Raw genomic sequence first — 18,643 nt, 5'->3', positions numbered from 1 at the left:
CAGTGACATAATCTGTGTGGTTTCTTGGCAGGAAAAGAACAAGTTTGTGCTTTTCATATCCGCTTTTTCAATAAGCAGTAAGTTTCCCTTTTAAGAAACAGCCATAACAAACCGTTCTGGTTCTTCTCCTATTAAAGTCAGGAGCAGAATCCACTCGGCTTCCACCGAAACGCCCAGATGGAGCATTGGCACCTCGCATGAACTAAGACTCACCAAATAACATCTTTATCCTAACTCCAACTGACATTTGGGATTAAGAAAAGCAGCCTTCACTTAGAAAAGATGCTGCTGTAATTGCCAGCGTGTGTGTGAAGCTCTAGACCTCCTCATCACACAGAAAACGCTGAAAATTTATACTCTAACACTTAAAAACACTAAGGAAAAAATACCTAATCTGATAATATTTTTTTATTTCTAGGATGAGGACAGACACAGAAGGGAGAACTGAGACAATTCATTGTTTTGAATTGCCCAGGGCTGACAATTATTATTGGATTTTAAGGTTCTTCCGCTCCTTTTGCAATAAAAATGTGTATGTGGCAGAATTCCCTTGGACACACTTGGAAAATAAAATCTGTGTTATTTTATGCCAGATGTACAGGACACAGAAAAGTAAGCACAAGATAATGGGACAAGTCAAATGGTTTGGTATTTAAAGGAAAGACAACCCAGGGCAATGACTGTATCATATTTAATGGTCAAATCATAGTCTCTAACACCATTATATTATTCTGGTACAGTTCTTTCACACACTGTAAAACACCCTACAGTTACTGTACTTAAAAAATCCTAATCAAAAAGAGGAACACTCTGTGACAGCAGAACTAACCCAAGGGAACAAGGAAAGGCTGTTTAAATTGCTACGTGCTATCACCCATCTCAACTCATCTCACCCTGCGTTTAACCCTTTGTTTACAGCAAAAATCAGGGATCCAGAGCTGGTGCGGTGCACATTCCCTGATCGTTCCAGTTTACAAATTCCTGGCAGCACACAACAAACTCTGACCCAGCTCCCGAGGGGACTGCTAAACCCTAATCCCTAAACCAGGAGGGTTTTTAGCACTCCCAGCCAGGATAAAAGCAAGCAGCAGGAAAGAGAGGCTTGGGCAGCACTTCCCAACTGCGGCACATCCACAGGAGCCCCTCGGATGCTCCGTGGAGCTGCATCCATGAACCCACCCAAAGCAGCAGCACAACCACACACCGTGCCCAGGCACCCCAGCGGCCTCTTGAGCTGCTCCCATGTGGTGACAGGGTGGAAAGAGAGGATCCCTCTGAGCCTCCCAAGCCCTGAAGGAGCCAGAGGTTTGTGTCTGTGCGTCAGGAAAGTGGAGAGGGGTGGGATGAGTGGCTCCAGCGTGGGTTTCCCCTTGGAGCAATCAATCCTCCTACGGCGAAACGAAACAGGGCAAAGACCCAGATCTGCTGTGTTTACTCTGGCACAACTCCTCGCTGCAAACTGTGGGAGTTTAGCCTGAATAAATGAGATTTAGGGCGCAGACGTGGGCCCATGTGGGAGATCTCTTCCTGCAGAGATGAAGGTTCCTTCCCTTCCTTGTCCTGCCAGGATGTGACCGTGCACGGGCTGTGGCACAGCTCTGCCTTTCTCCTTCCACCAGGAACTCCTGACTCCACGTTCTGCCCTTGTGCACAGAGCAGCCTGCTCTGTGTCACCGCTGACATCTCGTGCAAGGGCTGAGCTCTGCAGGGGCCGCTGGCGCCAGCCAAACAAAGAGGGTTTGGAGCTCAGGACGCAGGGAATGAATTCCCATCCGGACAGAAGTCTGGGCAGCATTCCCACCAGCCAGGAAAGGCCAAGATTGCAGCTGAAGATTTCATTCTGGAAGCCCTACTGTTCCTTTTCCCACTGCTCACAGCAGTTTAGGAGTAACCTCATGCAGGGGAGGAGAAGGAGGAGGAGGAGGAATTTGCAGACAGATCCCAGCAAGCCCCTTCCCAAACTGACTCACCAGCTTTGCCCCGGGGAAGGGGTGGCTGCTTTCAGACCCTTTATCCACTAAAATATCCTAATTTTCAGGGCACTGGCAGCTCTTTCTGCACCAGCAGAAACTGGCAACGCTGGCAAAGGAGTCACAGTAAAGGAGCTCTTTGAGCCTCAGCATGTAAACGTGGCTTTAACTTCAAATGTCCCAGATTTGTGCCTGCCTTTTATTCACATTTTTCCCTTGGCTCCACTTCAATATAGCACTATGATTTCCAGCTTATCCTTTGGGGAAAAAAAAATATGTATATCATATATTTAGCTAAATGGGCTGTTTGTTATTCCTGCTGGTTGTTGCATCATCCCTGACTCACTCATGCCACTGAAGAACCTGACCCTCTGTATTTTCTCTCCAGGTGTACGTTACACAGCACCACGGTTCTCTAAAGCAAGCTTTGGGAGGTAGGTAGCAAAATAATCCCAGAAAAAATAAACTTGTGGAAAGGCACGCTGTGCTGAGACAGGGGCTGCTCTGTGCCACCCTCACAGGCAGTATTTCTGTTTTCCTGCTGAAAAAGCTCCCTTAGGACATGTGAACTGGCAGTTTTGTCTCTCAGCCTCGAGTTTCCACCTTTCCTGAAGGGAACAGTGTTCCCTCTCGCTTGAGAGTAGTTTTTGTTAATTGTTACTTATTCCCAGAGTCCAAAGGGTCATTTAGTAGCTGACTGATGCTGCACCTTTATCAAGGCACTCACAGCTGGCCTAGAACACCAAACCAGACCATTTATCTCTGGGATATATTCACAGCACCTCTGTCACTTAAAAATCCCTAAGCTAAGGGGCAGATTTTCAGCTCAAGTGTGCCCAGGCCTCTTGAAGAGTTGGTCATTTAACAGTACTAAAATCCCCCAGAACAATAGTGCCATCAAAACATGGGGGAAAATTTGGCTGTAAAGCTTTGCTAAGAGTTACCAAAGAATCTGTTTACATAAAGTACATCCTCAAAACTTGGTTTGGGCTGTTCCCTTCCCCATCTCCAGGTGGGAACAGTGGTGCTGCTTCTCGGCAGGAGGTTTCTCCCTTTCCCAGCTGGGCAGAGATCCTTGTTTCACATTTACAGCACTAATGGGTGGGCAGCCCTGCAAGGAGAGGTACTGCATCACCCCAGCATCACCCCAGAACCCAGCCAGGCTCCTCCACATCCCTCTCCCTGGAGCACCACCTCTCCCATGCCAGGGCACAGAGGTGATGGGAAGTGACCACGTCTGCTTTGGGGGTTCAGCTGGTCCACACAGGGCTTGCTCCATCAAAGGTACTTCATGAGGAGCATGCAGAAGGTGTCAATGAGGCAGCACTTAAAAAAAAGCATCAGCAGCAGAGCCTGAGATAAGGCACAAAGCATCTGCACAAGTCGCCGGGGCAGAGCGAGCAGAGGTGAAGCAGAGGGACTGGGCAGGTGGCCAAGGCACAGCTCTAAATCCGTGTGGCACTTCCAAGCAGCACACTTTACCAAGAAAGGCTGTCGCAGTCCCTGATGTCCAGAAAGGGAAATCAAGGGGCAGGGAGCAGCACAGGGACTGGCCCAAGCTCACTCAGGGGCACAGCTGGCACTCGGATCCAGCCCCATCCTGGCCCCCAGCCCTGCCCATCAGGAGGCTCCATCCAGCCCTGGGTCCCCAACAGTGCAGAGAGGAGGGAGGGCTGCCACAGAGACAGACAGGGCTACCAAAGAGAGGTGGCAATAGCCTGCAGGAGAGACTTCTGTGGGTCTGTCCGTGCCCCTCTCCCCAGGCAGTCACCGGCGCTTCAGCACCGACACACAATCCTTCTTCAGCGGCCCGATCTGCAGGTGGGCATCCACGCTCTCCAGGAAGAAGGCTGGCTTCAGCTTGCACGAGAAAAGAGAGGCAAACTGGCGGTTGATCTTGTTCTGGAACGGGTCAAGCTTCCCCTTGGCAGAAGGGGAGACCTTGAGCTGCTGCAGGCAGGTCATTTTGGAGTCCTTGACTCCGTAAAAGGTCAAAGCCTTTTCTGAATACTCCAGGAAGACGCCGATGGTGTGGAAGAAGGGCTGCTGGATGGCGCACTCGAAGCCACCAAACCAGGCCACGTAGTTCTGGCCGTTCCACTGCAGGCAGCAGGACCTGTCGTTCCTGCCCAGGCGGCCGTGGTTGTAGGCCTCCCGCGGGTCGAAGTCCTCGGCGATGACCCCGATGCTGACCCAGCCGTCGATCAGCTCCACCTCCCAGTAGTAGTTGCCTCTGTTCATGAGGTTCAAACCCAGCACCTGCTCGCAGTTGATGAAGCGGGTGGGGCTCTCCGGGTAGGGGATGGGGCACAGCACCCGTTTGGCCCCCTTGGTGCCAAACAGCTGGATGAATTTGTCAGCTGTGTCACTGTCCAGGTCGATGATGAAGGCAACTGTGTGAGGCAAGAGGGAGAAGTGAGCATGCAGAGGGAAATGCAAGGGAATCCTCCCTGCCCCAGCCTTTGATGATGAGCATGTTCCTTTCTGACTTTTCCCATCACTCTGTGCCCTTGCTTCCAAGTCCCATGGCAAATTTCAGTCACTGAGGATGAAAGGCTGAAAGAGCTGATACTTCCACAAGCAGGATGAATAGAGGTAACTGGGCAGAGGAGGAGAGGGCAGAGGGGCTGCTTGATGAGCTCAACCATGATACCAGACATTGGAGAATCCACCTGACAGACTGGTGGTAAGGAAATCTCACGTAAAAGCATATTTCAGGCAACCACAGATAAATGCACTTGAGAGAGACCCCAAGAAGAGAGAACAGCCAGGTATTCCACAGCTACAAACAGGCAGCCCCCAGCAAGTGCAGCCATGGGCCATGTGAGAGCCACTAATGGATACCAAACAGAGGGGATGTCCAAGGAAGTTCTTCCAGGGAACATCTCTGGGCATGGATCACTACCAGCTGCATTGCAGTCTGAACCATGGCATGTCTCAGTCTGACAGCAGAAGAGCACACCCTCCTTGAGCCCAGGTTTTGCTGCTCTGTGCCACTGAGGCAGATGTTGTCCACTACAGACATGTCAGTATGTGACCCCATATCCCCTGTAAGGCTGGGGACACACAGGTGGGGTGTGGGAGCTCAAGCCCAGCCCTGCACCCTCCAGCCTCAGCCTCTCCTGCCCCACTCTGCTCCACCACTGTGTGATCCCTGTCATTCTGCTGCTGCAGACAACCCTCACCAGCCCAGGGTCCTGCAGCAAACAAGGCAGATGCACAAACTCTGATCTAATTTAAAGAGGATCCAATTTGCCAAGGGCTGGAAAGCAGCAGGAATTACACAGGACGCCTGCAGCGCCCCTGGGGCAGCTGGGCAAGCAGAACCACAGACAAGGGAAAAAAACCATCACCTAACCAGGCTCTGACTGCTGTCAGGAAAGCCAGGAGGCTTCCCTGTTAGCCAAACAGAATTTCCTCTGCTGGTGGCAGCGCTCCCGCAGCCGCTGGATCAGCGCCGGGCAGGCGGGAAGGAGAGAGGAAAGGGAAGACGAGCCTTAGCAACAACCCAAAGCAGAAGTCCCCCACCAAAATAAATAAAATACTACCTAAATCCATGAAGCAGAAGGTGAAGAAGAAGGACTAGTCACTGCCTTAAAACCTCCATCTTAGCTTTATACATATTACTTTATTCTAAAAAATTAAACTCTAAGTTTTCTACTACATGATGTTACACACTTCTATTGAAATTACACACCCATAATCCTAGTTCTGTTATTTAATTTTGGAAGTCTTCTCCACAGCCTCAGGTTAAGTGTAGTGTTCTCTTGAGGGTCTGTGCCTTTCAGCACAGAAAGCCCAAAACTCTCAATATCCAGAGTTCCAACATCCCACTTACATTTCAGGAAATAATCACGGTTCTCCAGGCAGGCAGGATTGTTTGACTTGTCTGGAAACCGGGATTCGGCCAATGCTGCAGAGACAGGGACAGAAGGGTTTGCATCAGCAAAGGAACCAAGCCACCACCAAGGGGGTTACTGGAGCATCGTGCCCTGCCCCTGATGGCACCCAGCTGTCACAGCCCCAGCCAGCATCCCCACTCCCCCTGCACATCCCCAGTGGCTCCCACACAGGAAAGGACAGACACAACTTTTGTCTGTTTGGGCACGGGGCGAGGAACCGGCTGCAATTCCCATGGGCATCCAAGAAAATGAGAAAGGAGCGAGCTCAGGTTAAATGAGACAGCTGCCACATCAACTCTCTAACCCTGGCATGTTTGGGAGCCCACAGTCTGCCCCGTGAGGACGTCTGTCCATCCTAGGAAGAAGAGTTCCCTTTCACAGGAGGCCACTTTGGCCACTTGCCCCCTCCCACAGGGCCCTGCCTAACTCCCAGGCTGTTTGTTGCCTCTCCAGTCTCCATGGAAAAATTCACAAAACCTCAAAGAGGCGTAAGCCCAGACAGGGATTGTGCAACGTGCAGGGAACCCGTGCTGAGCAGCTTCTAGGGCTGGAAGGACAGGGGCTTAGCGCTCACAGGGGCCATGGAGCCACCTCCCACCCAGGCAGGGAAGAGGGAAAGGGACAGGAAACCATCCAGGCGAGGGGCCGGGTGAACACAAACCTTCCTCCATCTCCTGGCAATTCAATCCATCAATTCCTTTCCCCTGCAGGTGGTTCCACTGGTTTTTGCAGGCAGTGGACAGCACATCCTTCATGGCGCCCACGGCTTGGGTGCACTTGGTGAAGTTCAGCTCTTTCTGGAAGCTCAAAGGTGGAGAGAGGTTTTCTTCCATGGCTGCTTTCAAGGCCTGAAATTCCTGAGCCAAAAAATGGAGTTTCAGGAGGTTTCAAACAAGCCAAAGTTGTCTCTTGTTCCAGAACCCCACCCAGCCCTGAAGGATTTGGGATCTGGCAGCTCTCAGGACTTGGCCCAAGGACAGCATAAGGGAGGAGAGCGCTTTCCCAGCCACGTGTTCCTGGCACCTTCTCTTCACTCCCTTTCAAACCCAGCCCACCTGGCCTGGAGCAGCATCTCCTCCCTAAAATGTCTCCTCTTGCTGGGCTGTCAGGGAGGGGGGAGGATGCTGGAGGAGGCAGTAGGGCACCCCAAACTCTTGCTCTCCCCCACACCCAGGTACCCACTCTGGGCAGCACGTCAGCCTGTCCTGAGTCACACACAGGACAGAGGTGGGGGTGTGTCCCAGATTGAGAAGGAAGATGTTTTCTAGCAGCTGTCTTCTGTTAAGTGGGCAGTTTTCCTTGTCTCTTCCACAACCAGTCCTCTCTCAGGGGAGACACCTGCTGATAACGGGCTATTGAATGTCGCCGTGTGACTGATAAGAACTGTAACAGCCCACTGTGAGATGCTCCGCCCACAGGGAGGAGCCAAGCATTCCTACCTGGATATAATCTGGGTTTTGGGGACATCAGAGCCAGCCTTCCCACAGGTTCCCAAGAGGAACAGCTGGGGTTTTCCACTGGACCTTCAGAGGAAGACTACACCCTTCTACAGGACCACTGCTCCCACAGAACCACATCTGCCACTCCAGGAGGGCTGCAGCCACTCCAATTTGGACTGCTACCAACACCCTGACCAAAGGGGTGTCAGCTTGTATTCTGTCAGTGGTTTTTCTTTTGTATTATTGCATGTATTTTGTTTCTTTTCCCTTTTCCTAATAAATTGTATTTCTGACTTGGAGTCTCTCACTGGTTTTGCTTTCAAACCAGAACAGGGTAGTTGCCTGGCCCCCCTGGGAGAGGGGAGGGGAGAGGACTGTGCCAACAGGAGTGAGATTCAGCAGCCTGCACATCCCAGGGTTCCTGGCCCCCAGCTCCATGGGAAATGGGACAAAGCCCAAAATACAACACTGTCAGCTCCTTCTTGCTGCCCCATCCCACCTGGAGGAAGTAGATGGTATCAGTGCTGGCGACATTCTCCAGGCTTTGCTTGCACTGTGCCAGCTTGGCTCGTCTCTGCTCCTTCCAGCGGAGATCGGCCTCGGCCTCCCCGAGCATGGAGCGCTCCTCGTCCTCGATGAACCCCATCACCTCCTTCTGGAAGGCCGCCAGCACCTCAGAGGCCTCTGCAAAGAGCTTCTCGACCCTTTCCCTCTCCTTTGTGGCAGCACCCTGCGTGCAGGGAGAGAGGGTTCAGGTCCCACAGGTGAGGGTGCAGGAGGGCCACGCCTTGTGCCCTGCCCAGCACCCAGTTCTCAGCTCCGTGGAATCCCCCTGACACTCCATCACCCCCTTCACCCAAGAACTCAGAGCACTTCACAGTGCAGCTGCCAAGAGACCTGGCTGGGCACTGCCACTTACTGCTGCACCACATTCAGTGCCCCCAAGCAGGAAAGTGACGTGGTTGCACAAGGGCCAAAGGGGACAACCCCGCCATGACCCTGGGGAAACAAGGTGCAAGAGCCAAAGGATGCCCCGGCATGGCCCTTGCCCTGTTCCTTCTTCCATGTTAAAAACTAAAGCAACCGGAGATGCCAGGAGTGTTAGCAGAGATGAGGAGAAATCCTCAGGGATCTCTGCCAGGATCACCATCATTTCATGGTGCTCCTGTGAGCACCATCTTTATACCCCATGCACCCCAAAATCTCACAGCCCCTTCTCCTCCACCCCCAGCCCAGCAGAGCAGCACTACCAGAGCTAAGCCATCGCAGAGTCACCTTAATGAGCTCCACCATCTTCTTGGCCTGGGTGATGGTGACTGCCAGCTCCTCCAGCTCATTCTCCGCATCGCTGAGGAATTTGGCTTGTTGGGCCTGCAGACATGAAGGACAAACACTGAGCTTTAACCCCAGTCCCAGTGGGATCCACAGGGCATTCAGCCTCTCCCTAAGCTCGATCCACAGATCCTCTCTGACCGTGACCTTGCTACCAGGCTTTGGGTGAAGGATGCAAGAGGGACGATGAGTTGTTTTCCTTCCCTACAACATCCAACCGGCAAACATCCCTTCTCACTCAGCTGGAAAACGAAAGGGTCATGTCCAGCTCCATATTCCCCACCCTGGTCCCAGCAGAAACCAAACAAAACAGGAATTTGAAAGCAAACCCATCAGGCAGTGATTGCAGCTAAGCAAGTGCTCTCACTGAGTACCCAGGGCTGGGAAAAATCCACCTGGGTTTGGTGCAGAAGCTGAAAGGCAGGTCTGGAGCACTCAGAAACTCAGCACAGAGTCCCCTGGAGGTTTCTGTTTAGGAGCAAAGCAAACCAGCTCCAGAGCACGGGCTGCAAAGGAAGCACCTTTGGAACACGGCGTTTCCTGAGACGCTATTGTTGGCTCAGCCATTGCCCATCACGAGGACGGGTCCCTCGGGAGCCAGGAGGGCACTCCCCAGCCACGACACGACAGCTCCCTGCTGATGCTCAGCCCCCTGGCCCTGCTCCCTGCAGTGCTTGTTCCCGGGGAGCAGCCACAGGTGCTTTCCCCGTGCATCCGTGCCAGCCCGCAGCGCGAGGGCGGTGGCCGAGGGCAGTCACAGAGGTCCTGCAGGCGACATTAAGCAGCGCCTGCCGAGGTCTGACAGCTCCTCGGGGCTGGGATTACACACACTTTCTATTTTAAGGCACCTCATGACTAATAGTGCCGATAAAAGGGTTTTCCTGCAATCCTAGCAGCCCGTCAGGAGGAGGAGCTGGCTTGGGGCTGCTGCTTGGGGCTGGGCGCCTCCTTGGACAAGGCAAACTTTCCCAAGGTCTCCAAATGCCTCATGGCCATGTGAGATGCCACCACACCGTGAGCCTCACAGGTTCCCATCTGCCTGCAGCTCCGCAGAGGCCCCACACTTTCAAGGCAGCAGTGCCCATGAAGGCAGCACCACGCTGAGACTGGAGCCCCGGCTCCTGGGAAGGCTCGTGGGCGTGAGTTTAGGAGGTGACTCAGTCACATCTGGGAATGGGAGTGATGGAAAAACCCCCGCTGCCAAAACGGCAGGATACAAAAGGCTGGGGGCGCGGGAGCGGCGGCCGGGCCGGCTGCCAGCGCGGGCAGAAAAACCGCCTTGACGGAGCTGTGGGAACGAGACGGGGACGGCGGGTGTCCCAGGACAGCGAGGGTAGCCCGGGCAGCCTCGCCCCAGCCCTACACCCACGGGATTCCGCAGCGGGAAGACTCCCCACGGGATGCCTGGCAGCGCCTCTGCCTCGATACCCGTCCCCATCTGCCCGTCCTGTCCCAATCCCAGGGGTTCCCTGATGGCGCAGCACCCTGTCCATATGTCGGGGTGGAATCCCCCGAGGGGTGAGAGTACAGCACCCCACACCCCCACATGGCATCCCACCAGGGCTGCACCTGCACACACCCCACGTGGGGGCTGGCTCCCCGTGAGGACCTGGGTGCAGGATGGGATGCCGCACCTCATAGCACCCACGACACCCCCACACCAGGGTCCCACCCGCAGCACCCGCGTGGGGACCTCCGCGCCCCTCCCCACCCCACGCACCTGCTTGTGCTCTCGCTCCTGCTCGAGGGGCACCACGTCGTGGGCGCGATGCTCGTGGGCGCGGCAGCGGGCGCAGACACAGCTCTGCTCGGTGCGGCAGAAGCCGTCGAGGGGCTGCAGGTGGCGGGGGCACAGCCCCTCCTCCAGCCGGCGCAGCGGGGCCACCAGCCGGTGTGCGCGGAAAGCCGGGGCGCGCCGGTGCGGCTCCAGGTGCGCCCCGCAGAAGGACGCCAGGCACACCAGGCACGAGCGCTCGGCCGCCACGCGGGACTCCGGCGGGCACACATCGCACAGCACCACCGCTCCTTCCTCCCCCGCAGCATCCTCCTCCTCGGCTCCCGGCGCCATCGGGGACGCGGCGGTCGGGGACGTCGGGGACGCGGCGACCGAGGGCGACGGGGACGAGCCGCCGGTGGCGGCCGCCAGCAGCGGCAGGAGCTCGCACAGGGCGCGGTTCTTGCAGAGCCGCAGGGCCGCGGGGACGGGCTCCTGGCACAGCGGGCAGCGGGCGGCCCCGCCCGCCCCGCCGCCGTCGGGGGGGCCTGGCCGCTGGCGGAGCGCCTGCAAGCAGCCCTGGCAGAAGTTGTGTCCGCACGGCACCGTCACCGGGTCCCGCAGCACGTCCAGGCAGATGGGGCAGCCGAGGGGACCCTCGGGCAGCCCCGGAGCCGCAAGCGCCAGCCGCAACGCCGCGGCGGAGGACGACGACGGGGCGCTCCCGGGCGCAGCATCCATCCCTGAACGCCCCGACCGGCCCCGGCCCCGGTCCCAGCCCCGGCGGGGGCGGGCGGCAGCCGCGCCCCGCCCGCCCGCTCCGCCTCCCCGCGACCGCAGCCGCGGCTCCGCTCCCCGCGGTGCCTGCTGCGTCCTCGGGGCGCTGACCCACAGCATCGACCCCGGCGCCTGGTCCCAGACCCCCGTCGTCCTGGAAAGGGTCTCACCCCAAATGGGATCTGCTCCCATCTGGGCCCTGTCCCTGGCATGGGCTGCCTTCAGGGAGATCAGCCCCGGGGGGATGTCACCCTGCTGAGGATGTGCTGCCCCCACCCAGGGTCTGCCACCTCCTAAAGGATCTGCCCCACTGGGATCTGGGCCCTCCTCAGCGTTCTATTGCTCCCAAGGGGAGCTGCTGACCTTCCCCAAATCTCCCATCTGGGGAAGCTGTTGCCAGCCCATTCCAGTCCCCCTCCCAAGGACCTGCTGCGCCGCTTGAGCATTCCTTCCCCCTCTAGGACCTGCTGCTACGCCACTGGTCCCCAGGTGCTCCCCACCCTGGGGCCACATGGAAGGTCCTGAGCCCCCCCAGTGCATAGGTGCAGGTGCTTTCCTGCCAGCCCTCGTGTCCATGGACCTTCATCAGCCCTCCCCACGGCCAAAAAGGGCTGCAGTGCCCAGGTCCTGGCTTGGTCACTGGGGTCTGGCAGAAACTGGCAGGCACCAGAGAGTGCTGGGAGACCCCAAAGTGCTTTTAGAGTGAAGATCTGCCTCACGAGATCTCTGGACCCCTTCTGTGCAGGACACACAGACACTTTTTGGACTTGGATAAGTTCCCAGGTGCATGCTGGCCCAAGGCCTCGCCCAAGGACAGGGCTGCGAGGAGCAGGGAGGTGTCGAGTGAAGCAGGAAGCACAAGACATAATATCTGTCCTTGAAGAAGGGGACTGAACCTTTTAAGCTTTTTGTCCCCAAAGGAAAAAATGATGTGATTCATTCCCCAGGCATTCACATCCCCAGCACTTTTGAACCCAGTGCCCAGTTTCACCCTGTTAATCCTCACCAGCACTCCCACAGGAGTGGGAGGAGATGTTGGACCTGCAGTCTCACCCTTGGAAAAACATCAGTGAAAACTTTGGATTTTCTTCTGTGCCAAATCAACCTTGGAGCAGAGCAGTAAGTAGGCAAGCAGGTTTCCTTATCACAGTGCTACAGTAAATAAAGCACCTTCTGGCTCTGCTGGTCACTCCAAGGGTTGGTCATAGACCCCATGGGGACACAGAGGGGCAGGATGGAGCCCTGCAGGGATGGCTGTGAGAGCAGGGGTATCCAGCTCCCCCCCACCCCCACTGCTGCGGGGTCCAACATCTCCCAACAGCAGCAAGGTCAAACCAGTAAGAAAATAAAGCTTTATTGGGAAAAGCAGCATGGTACAAAGAGCTGCAGCGTAGAACCCTGAGAAGTTGCTCTGCCAGGTCTGAGAACAGCAAGAGGAAACCAAGAAGGGGCAGGGGGGAGCAGGACCTGCCTGCATGTGAGGCTGTGTGAGCACAGTGGTCCCTCCAAATTGTTTCAGAGCACCCCGTGGCAGTAGCACCTCCCTCTGGGGTCCCCCTCATCCCAAACCTTCCCCAAGTTTGGGAGTTTGGCAGGGATAGAAGAAAGAGGAAAATCTCATTTTTTCACCCTCCTTATCCCCCATTCCCTTGCTCTGTCTGCAGGGACAGGCACCCATGGTGAGCTCCAGCCCTGCCATGTGTCACATTTGCATATCACACAGGTTTGCAAATCAAACAGGTTAATTTACCTGTCTGTCCCCATCAGCTCTCGTTAAAACACTGCACTCCACACCTGCCTCAGCACTGGGGTCCCACTGCACCATGACAGCCTCAGCTGCAGCTCCACTTTGACACCAGCCTGGGCTTGCCAGCTTTGCTCTGGCTCAGCGTGGTGGCTCTGGCTCAGTCCCTCTGGCACAGCGTCACCACCCGCCCCTCACACAGCCAAAACACAGGGTACAGGGGCTCAGTGAAGACACTGTGGAAGGAGTGGATGAGTTTTGTCCTCTCCCCGAGGCCGTAGAAGGAGAGGAGCCCCTTGCCATAATCCAGGCTGACCCCCAGGTTCTTATAGAGCTGCTCCTGGATTTTCTGGGCGTGGCCCTTGTGCCAGGCCAGGTAGCAATCCTCCCGCACCTGCAGCCCCCACGAGCTCCCGTCCAGCCCGATGTTGAACCTGTGGCCCTGCTGCTGCTCCCGGGGGAGCCCCCGGTAGGTGACCCCCAGGACGACGGAGTGGCTGGAGATCTTCACCTCCCAGTAGTGGTGGCCGGGGCCGTAGCTCTGCGTGCACAGCACCTGCCAGGGCTCGAAGCGGGGGCCCTGCCCCTTCCCAGGGACAGTGCCAGAACCATGCTTGGCTTTGTGGGCACCTTTGGACAGCTCCAGGTGCTTGTTGGCTGTCTCGGGGTCGAAGGTCAGGTTGCGGTGGTCTGGGGGGAGCAAGGGCACAGATGGGGCTGAAATGCTTCATCAGACCTTTATGCCCTCCCAGCAGTGATGGGGTTTAAATTCTGTAGGGCTGGCTCCCGAAATGGAATGGAACAGGGTGTTTGGAGGGGAAGGGTAGTGGGGAGGATGCAACACCTGCCCTAGAGGGAATGGAGAAGCCCAGAAATAGCTGTTGAGGCACTGAGACACGATGCTTTGCACAGTTCTTGCACAACCAAGCTCACAACCGAGTGGCCGTTGTGAGCACAGTGGCTCTGTGGCCATTTTGGCAGGGATGTGCTTGGTTATAAGAGCAAAAAGTACCACTGTGGGTTGAGAGAGGGGGAGAAAACCAGGTGTTAAGTGAGCAAATTTGGTGTTGCAGGGAGTTACTCTCCCCTGCATGGGCTGTGATAGCTCCTGCTGTGGGCATTCCCTGGCCACCAGCACCCCACCTTCCTCTCCCAACACCTGGGCCTGGCAGCTGGCTGGGCTCCTGCCTGCTGCCCATAAATAACAGGGGATTCCTATTAATAACCCTAGGAATGTTCCGTGGGGCCTGATGGAAGGAATTCCTGCAGGTCCCATAGGCAGTGATTGCCTCCTTGGCAAGAGTGACATGACCAACATGGCCTGAACATGGCACAGAGGAATTTCCTATAAACAGGAGTGGCTGGCCAGGGGAGGAAAGGGGACATGAAGGACTATAGCTAGGAATGCTGAGGCCCTGTCCCTGGATAGAGGGCAATGACTGCAGGCAGGGCTTTGGACTGGGGCTGTGCCATGCAGGGCAGTGACTGATCCAATACCAGATAGCCTCAGTTCCACGGGAAAGCAGTTCCTGGTGCTCCTAATCCCCCTAATGGGTCCTTTTCCATCCCAGCCCATCTACCCTGCCCTTAGACCACCCTTCTCTGCATTTAGAGAGATACATTGGAAGAACCAGGGAAGGAGCTCCTGTCCCTGCAGCCACAACCACCCTCCTCCTGGGAAGGAGCCTGGCTTGGTGACATCTCTTTGTGCTGGGAACCCCAGTGAGGTGCTGTCCCTCCAGGCCCCCTGTGCTCCTTACCCTTCAGAAGCTCAGCTCGGAGCTGGCACTTGGGGAGAGGGTCCACAGCCTTCACCACCAGCTCCTGGGGATGCACTGGGCCTGTGGAGGATGGAAACAGGCATTTTGAGTAATGCCACCCAAAAACTTCTTACTTCCTGGTTTCATGGGAAGAAAAGGAGAAGGAGGAGGAGGGAGGAGGAACTCCACTGTATCCACACCTGGGAGCAGGCATGTGCCACCATAGTTCAGCATTCCCAGCAAGGAGGGGCCACAGGGAGGCCACCCGGCTCATCTCACTTCATCTGCTGACAAGTAAATGTGTGTCCCATCCCAAACCCCTGTGCCCAGCAGCTGTGTCCCCAGCAGTGACACAGACCAGGCTCATCTTCAGGATGACTCAGAGCCCTTCAAAGTACCCCTGAGAGCAGGAGGGTTACCTTGGCCAGCAGGGCTGGGGGCTTTGGGGACCACACAGGCAGGCAGGTCCTCCAGCAGGAGCCTGGAGATGCTGGTGAGGATCTCAGAGATGGGCTTGATCACAGCAGCCACATCAAACTCCACAGGCACCAGCACCTCTGGGCTCTCCAGAGGTGGAAGCAGGGGGAACTCCTGCAGACAGACACACAGACACCATGCACCAGTCTGGGGAGGACTGTGCAAACCCATTTGCACTCATCATGTCTCCCCAGTGGGCAACAGGGGCATCCCAGCATTGCCCACACAACTTTCCAGAGACCCCCAAAAACCAGCTCTTTCCCACAGCCCCAGCACATCCCTGAGCCAAACTGAGGATGCATTCCCAGTGGGAATGGGTTGGACCTGATTCTGCTGTCATGAGAAGGGTGCAGGCCCAAGCAAACGGGAGGATACAAACAGTGCCAGAGTGGTACCTGCAGGAAGGTCCTGTGGTCAGGGCAGGCCAGCAGGCTCTGAGCCCTCTCCGTGTGCTGGCCAAGGACATCCAGGCGGTCCTTACACAGGTTCCAGTTCTTGTCCACATGCTCCAGTGCCGCCCTCTGCTCTTGCTCAATCCTGGCCACTGTCTGACACTGGAAATCCTCCAGAGCTTTCTTCAGGTGGGTGAATTTGCCCTGAATCCCATCTTTGAGCTCAGAGCAGTCCTGGGCAGGAAGAGCCATGAGAACCAGCGTGCTCCCACCCACAGGCCAGCACAGGGAGGCTGCAGCGTTACCTTGATGCTCTCTGTCTGCAACTCCAGCTCCTTCATTGCCTGTTCAATCCTCTCTGATTCCTCCTGGGCTTTTTCCAGGGATTCTTTCAAAAAGGTCTGTGAAGGGAGGCATAGAATAACATAGAATAGAATAGTTGGAAAAGACATCCAAGATCATCGAGTTCAACCTGTGACTGAACACCCTCAAGCAGCCCAGAGCACTGAGTTTCATATCCAGTCATTTCTCCCAGTCATGTCCAGTTGCACATCCTGTGGAACAGCCCACTGCTGCCCACCTGGCTCCCAGGACCCTCTCAGGGCTGCAGGACAAGGCTAACAGGGAAGGAGGCAGCTTGGGAAGGGGACTCTGTGTCAGGATAACAAATAAATGATTTTTTGTGGTGCCTTTCACCCCCTTTTTAGCTGTTTCCTCTAGATCAGAGGGTAACAAACACATGGCATCTTTCATCTCGTGCTGCTGGATTTTACCCAGCTCACTGCTGCTCCTGACAACACCCGCTTTCTCAAGGAGCAGCCAGGCACTGGTGGCACCTCCCTGGCCAGCCCCATGTCCAGCTGAGGCTGGGCAGTCTGGCACACAGAGGGACACCACGTCCCGGCAGCAGGACACGGGGCAGTGGAGCTGGATGTCGTGCGTGCCTGAGCTGTCACAACACCCCGTTCTCCCATGGCCCCAGCGCTGTCACCCACCTGCTTTTTGGCTCGCTCCTCCTCGAAGAGCACCCGCCGGTGCCGCTGGCAGTCCCGGACGGTGCAGATGCAGCAGATGCAGCGCCGCTCGTCCTCGCAGTACAGCTCCAGCGGCCGCCCGTGCTGCCGGCACAGCTCGGCCGGGGCCACCTCGCACCGGCCCGCGGCCGAGCCCCGCTCGTCACTGTCCCGTGCCAGCTCCACCACGCTGTGCAGGGTGACATTCTTCTCCAGCTCCGGGCACCGCTCGAAGCGCCTGCGGCACTCGGGGCAGGTGTAGCTCGCGTCGGTGCCGGCGGGCGCCTGCTTTTGCTTGTCCCAGTGGTGGCTGATGCAGCGCTTGCAGAAGTTGTGGCCGCAGGGCAAGGTCACGGGCACTCTGAACAGCTCCAGGCAGATGGAGCACACCAGCTTCTCCTCCAGCTTCTGAGACATGGGCGATGCCATCCTGCCTGCGCCGGAGACCGGGGCGAGAAGCTGGGGAAATAGAAACTCAGCGCAGAGGAAGAGGAGGTGGTGACGCTGTGCCCAGAGGCGGGGCAGGGCTCCCGGCCAGACGCACTCCTAAAGTGACACCCGCTGGCTGTCCCCTGGTCACACTGGCTGTGCCACAGCCTGCGGAGGGAGGATTGGAGCTGTTCCCCGTGGAGAAGGAGGGCTGTGAAGCACGGTGGGAGACTCCGGAGAGGATGGAATGCTGCAGTGACAGCACAGGGAGGCTGGCAGGGATCAGAGCAATGTGTATTTCATGAACACGTTTGCCGGGCACACATCCATGTGCAATTGGATTTTCACTCCTTTATTGCCTTTTGAGGGAACTTCCAGGCATCCTCAGCTCTGCCAGGGTTGGGTCCCTGAGCTGAGCATGGCAGTTCCCCCAGGCACAGAGACCTCTGTGCAGAGCTCCTGCCTGGGAACCAGCAGAGAGGCACCCACTGCTGCTGCTGCTGCAGCCACGTGTCACCTCCCTGTGCCGTGGCAAGGCTGTGACACACGCCAGCACCATGTTCTTCCCTTAAACCACAGCTCCTGCCGTTTGCCATGTCCCCATGCACACCCACCACACCTTTTCCTACGAACTTCCTTGCAACACCTGTGCACATCAGCACCCTGAAACGCAATAAAGATGCCACCTGGGCCAGCTGTCCCTGCTCGGGTGGAGTCTCCTGCCCGGAGGCCAGTGCGGTGCCTGTGCACTGCAAACCTTCCCCTCATTGTCACACAGTTCAGTTTCAGTTTTCCCAGCCCAAGCCTTATCTCTGTACCAGGCCCATGTGCTATCTTGCTCACGTTCCCAGGCGGCTGGGACAGCCTTGTTTTTTCCAGCCTCCCATCATGAGCAGCTTCCCTTTCACCTGCACAGGGGAGGGCAAGCAGGGAGCAGATCTCTGGTGGATGATCCAGACCAGCTTCCATACCACAGGCAGGCTCAGAGCCACCCCCCTGACCACAGGAGAGGACTTGGGATATGTCACAACTCTCTGCATGTCCCAGCAAGCTTCAGCTCCAAAACATTATTTTGGGCTGCATCTGTCAATTCTGACCACATATTTAAAGCCCAGAGAGGCTAACATGACCTGTGTGCCTGGAACCTGTGTCTCCACTGTGGGCACCTCCCCAGTGCACTCACCCCAGCTTACACGAGACCCCAGAATCCTTCAGGCTGGAGGGGAGTTCAGGGGGCTCTGGAGTAACTGGTAGCAGCCCTGAGCACAGGCAGCAGGGGGGCACCTCAGCCCAATCTCAGCTGTTTGCTGAAGGTTCCAATTTCCTGGCAGAAGGAACCTCAGAAAAAGTCACTGGGAACCAGAGGTCAGAAGAGCAGGAATATGTTGGTATGTCAGCAGGAATATGTTGGTATTTGGAGGTCCATGTGAACGGGAGATGCACAGTAGAGCAGAGCAGAGAGCAGAGGCTCTCCAAGGCCTGGGAACAGGACCAGCAGCAGCAGTGCCAGGCCACCAGCAGCAGCAGCTCTGCTTCTGCTCACCTGCCCACACCAGGTACGTCCTGTCCAGGGAGAGAGGGGAAGGAGGCTGAGGTCCACGTGCTTGGGTAGCTGAAGCCACCTCCACAAACACCGACCATGTGCAGGTTTACCACCTATGCAGCCACACTATTCCCAAACTACAGCATCCAAG

General features: G+C 56.5%; 2 protein-coding genes across 2 annotated transcripts; both read right to left on the bottom strand.

The window, feature by feature from the left end:
• Positions 1–677: 677 nt before the first annotated feature.
• TRIM47 (tripartite motif containing 47) lies at positions 678–11,144 on the bottom strand. The gene is made up of 6 exons (XM_068209461.1): positions 10,364–11,144; positions 8,587–8,682; positions 7,811–8,041; positions 6,534–6,729; positions 5,809–5,883; positions 678–4,363 (listed from the first exon to the last, which is right to left on the bottom strand). The coding sequence occupies exons 1-6, from the start codon at positions 11,096–11,098 to the stop codon at positions 3,738–3,740; spliced, it is 1,959 nt and encodes a 652-aa protein (XP_068065562.1). The 5' UTR covers positions 11,099–11,144; the 3' UTR covers positions 678–3,737.
• Positions 11,145–12,472: 1,328 nt separating this feature from the next.
• TRIM65 (tripartite motif containing 65) lies at positions 12,473–17,153 on the bottom strand. Its single transcript, XM_068209454.1, has 6 exons — positions 16,503–17,153; positions 15,813–15,908; positions 15,511–15,741; positions 15,058–15,229; positions 14,639–14,719; positions 12,473–13,568 (listed from the first exon to the last, which is right to left on the bottom strand). Exons 1-6 carry the CDS (start codon positions 16,947–16,949, stop codon positions 13,039–13,041), a joined length of 1,557 nt encoding a protein of 518 aa, XP_068065555.1. The 5' UTR covers positions 16,950–17,153; the 3' UTR covers positions 12,473–13,038.
• Positions 17,154–18,643: the final 1,490 nt, after the last annotated feature.

This window comes from Anomalospiza imberbis, chromosome 19 (assembly GCF_031753505.1).
Source record: "Anomalospiza imberbis isolate Cuckoo-Finch-1a 21T00152 chromosome 19, ASM3175350v1, whole genome shotgun sequence".
Lineage (NCBI taxonomy): Eukaryota > Metazoa > Chordata > Aves > Passeriformes > Viduidae > Anomalospiza > Anomalospiza imberbis.
Note: the sequence above shows the minus strand (reverse complement) of the source record. Positions and strands in the feature narration are given on the sequence as shown.

Excerpts from the sequence above, each read along its gene's own strand:
- TRIM47 (XM_068209461.1), bottom strand. The coding sequence starts at position 11,098 with ATGGATGCTGCGCCCGGGAGCGCCCCGTCGTCGTCCTCCGCCGCGGCG. Across the intron at positions 8,042-8,586 it reads AGATGGTGGAGCTCATTAAG|GGTGCTGCCACAAAGGAGAG; the intron begins GTGACTCTGCGA and ends CCCTGCACGCAG. Across the intron at positions 5,884-6,533 it reads TTGCCAGGAGATGGAGGAAG|CATTGGCCGAATCCCGGTTT; the intron begins GTTTGTGTTCAC and ends CTGTCTCTGCAG.
- TRIM65 (XM_068209454.1), bottom strand. The coding sequence starts at position 16,949 with ATGGCATCGCCCATGTCTCAGAAGCTGGAGGAGAAGCTGGTGTGCTCC. Across the intron at positions 15,230-15,510 it reads ACCACAGGACCTTCCTGCAG|GAGTTCCCCCTGCTTCCACC; the intron begins GTACCACTCTGG and ends GTCTGTCTGCAG. Across the intron at positions 13,569-14,638 it reads CCGAGCTGAGCTTCTGAAGG|ACCACCGCAACCTGACCTTC; the intron begins GTAAGGAGCACA and ends TGCTCCCCCCAG.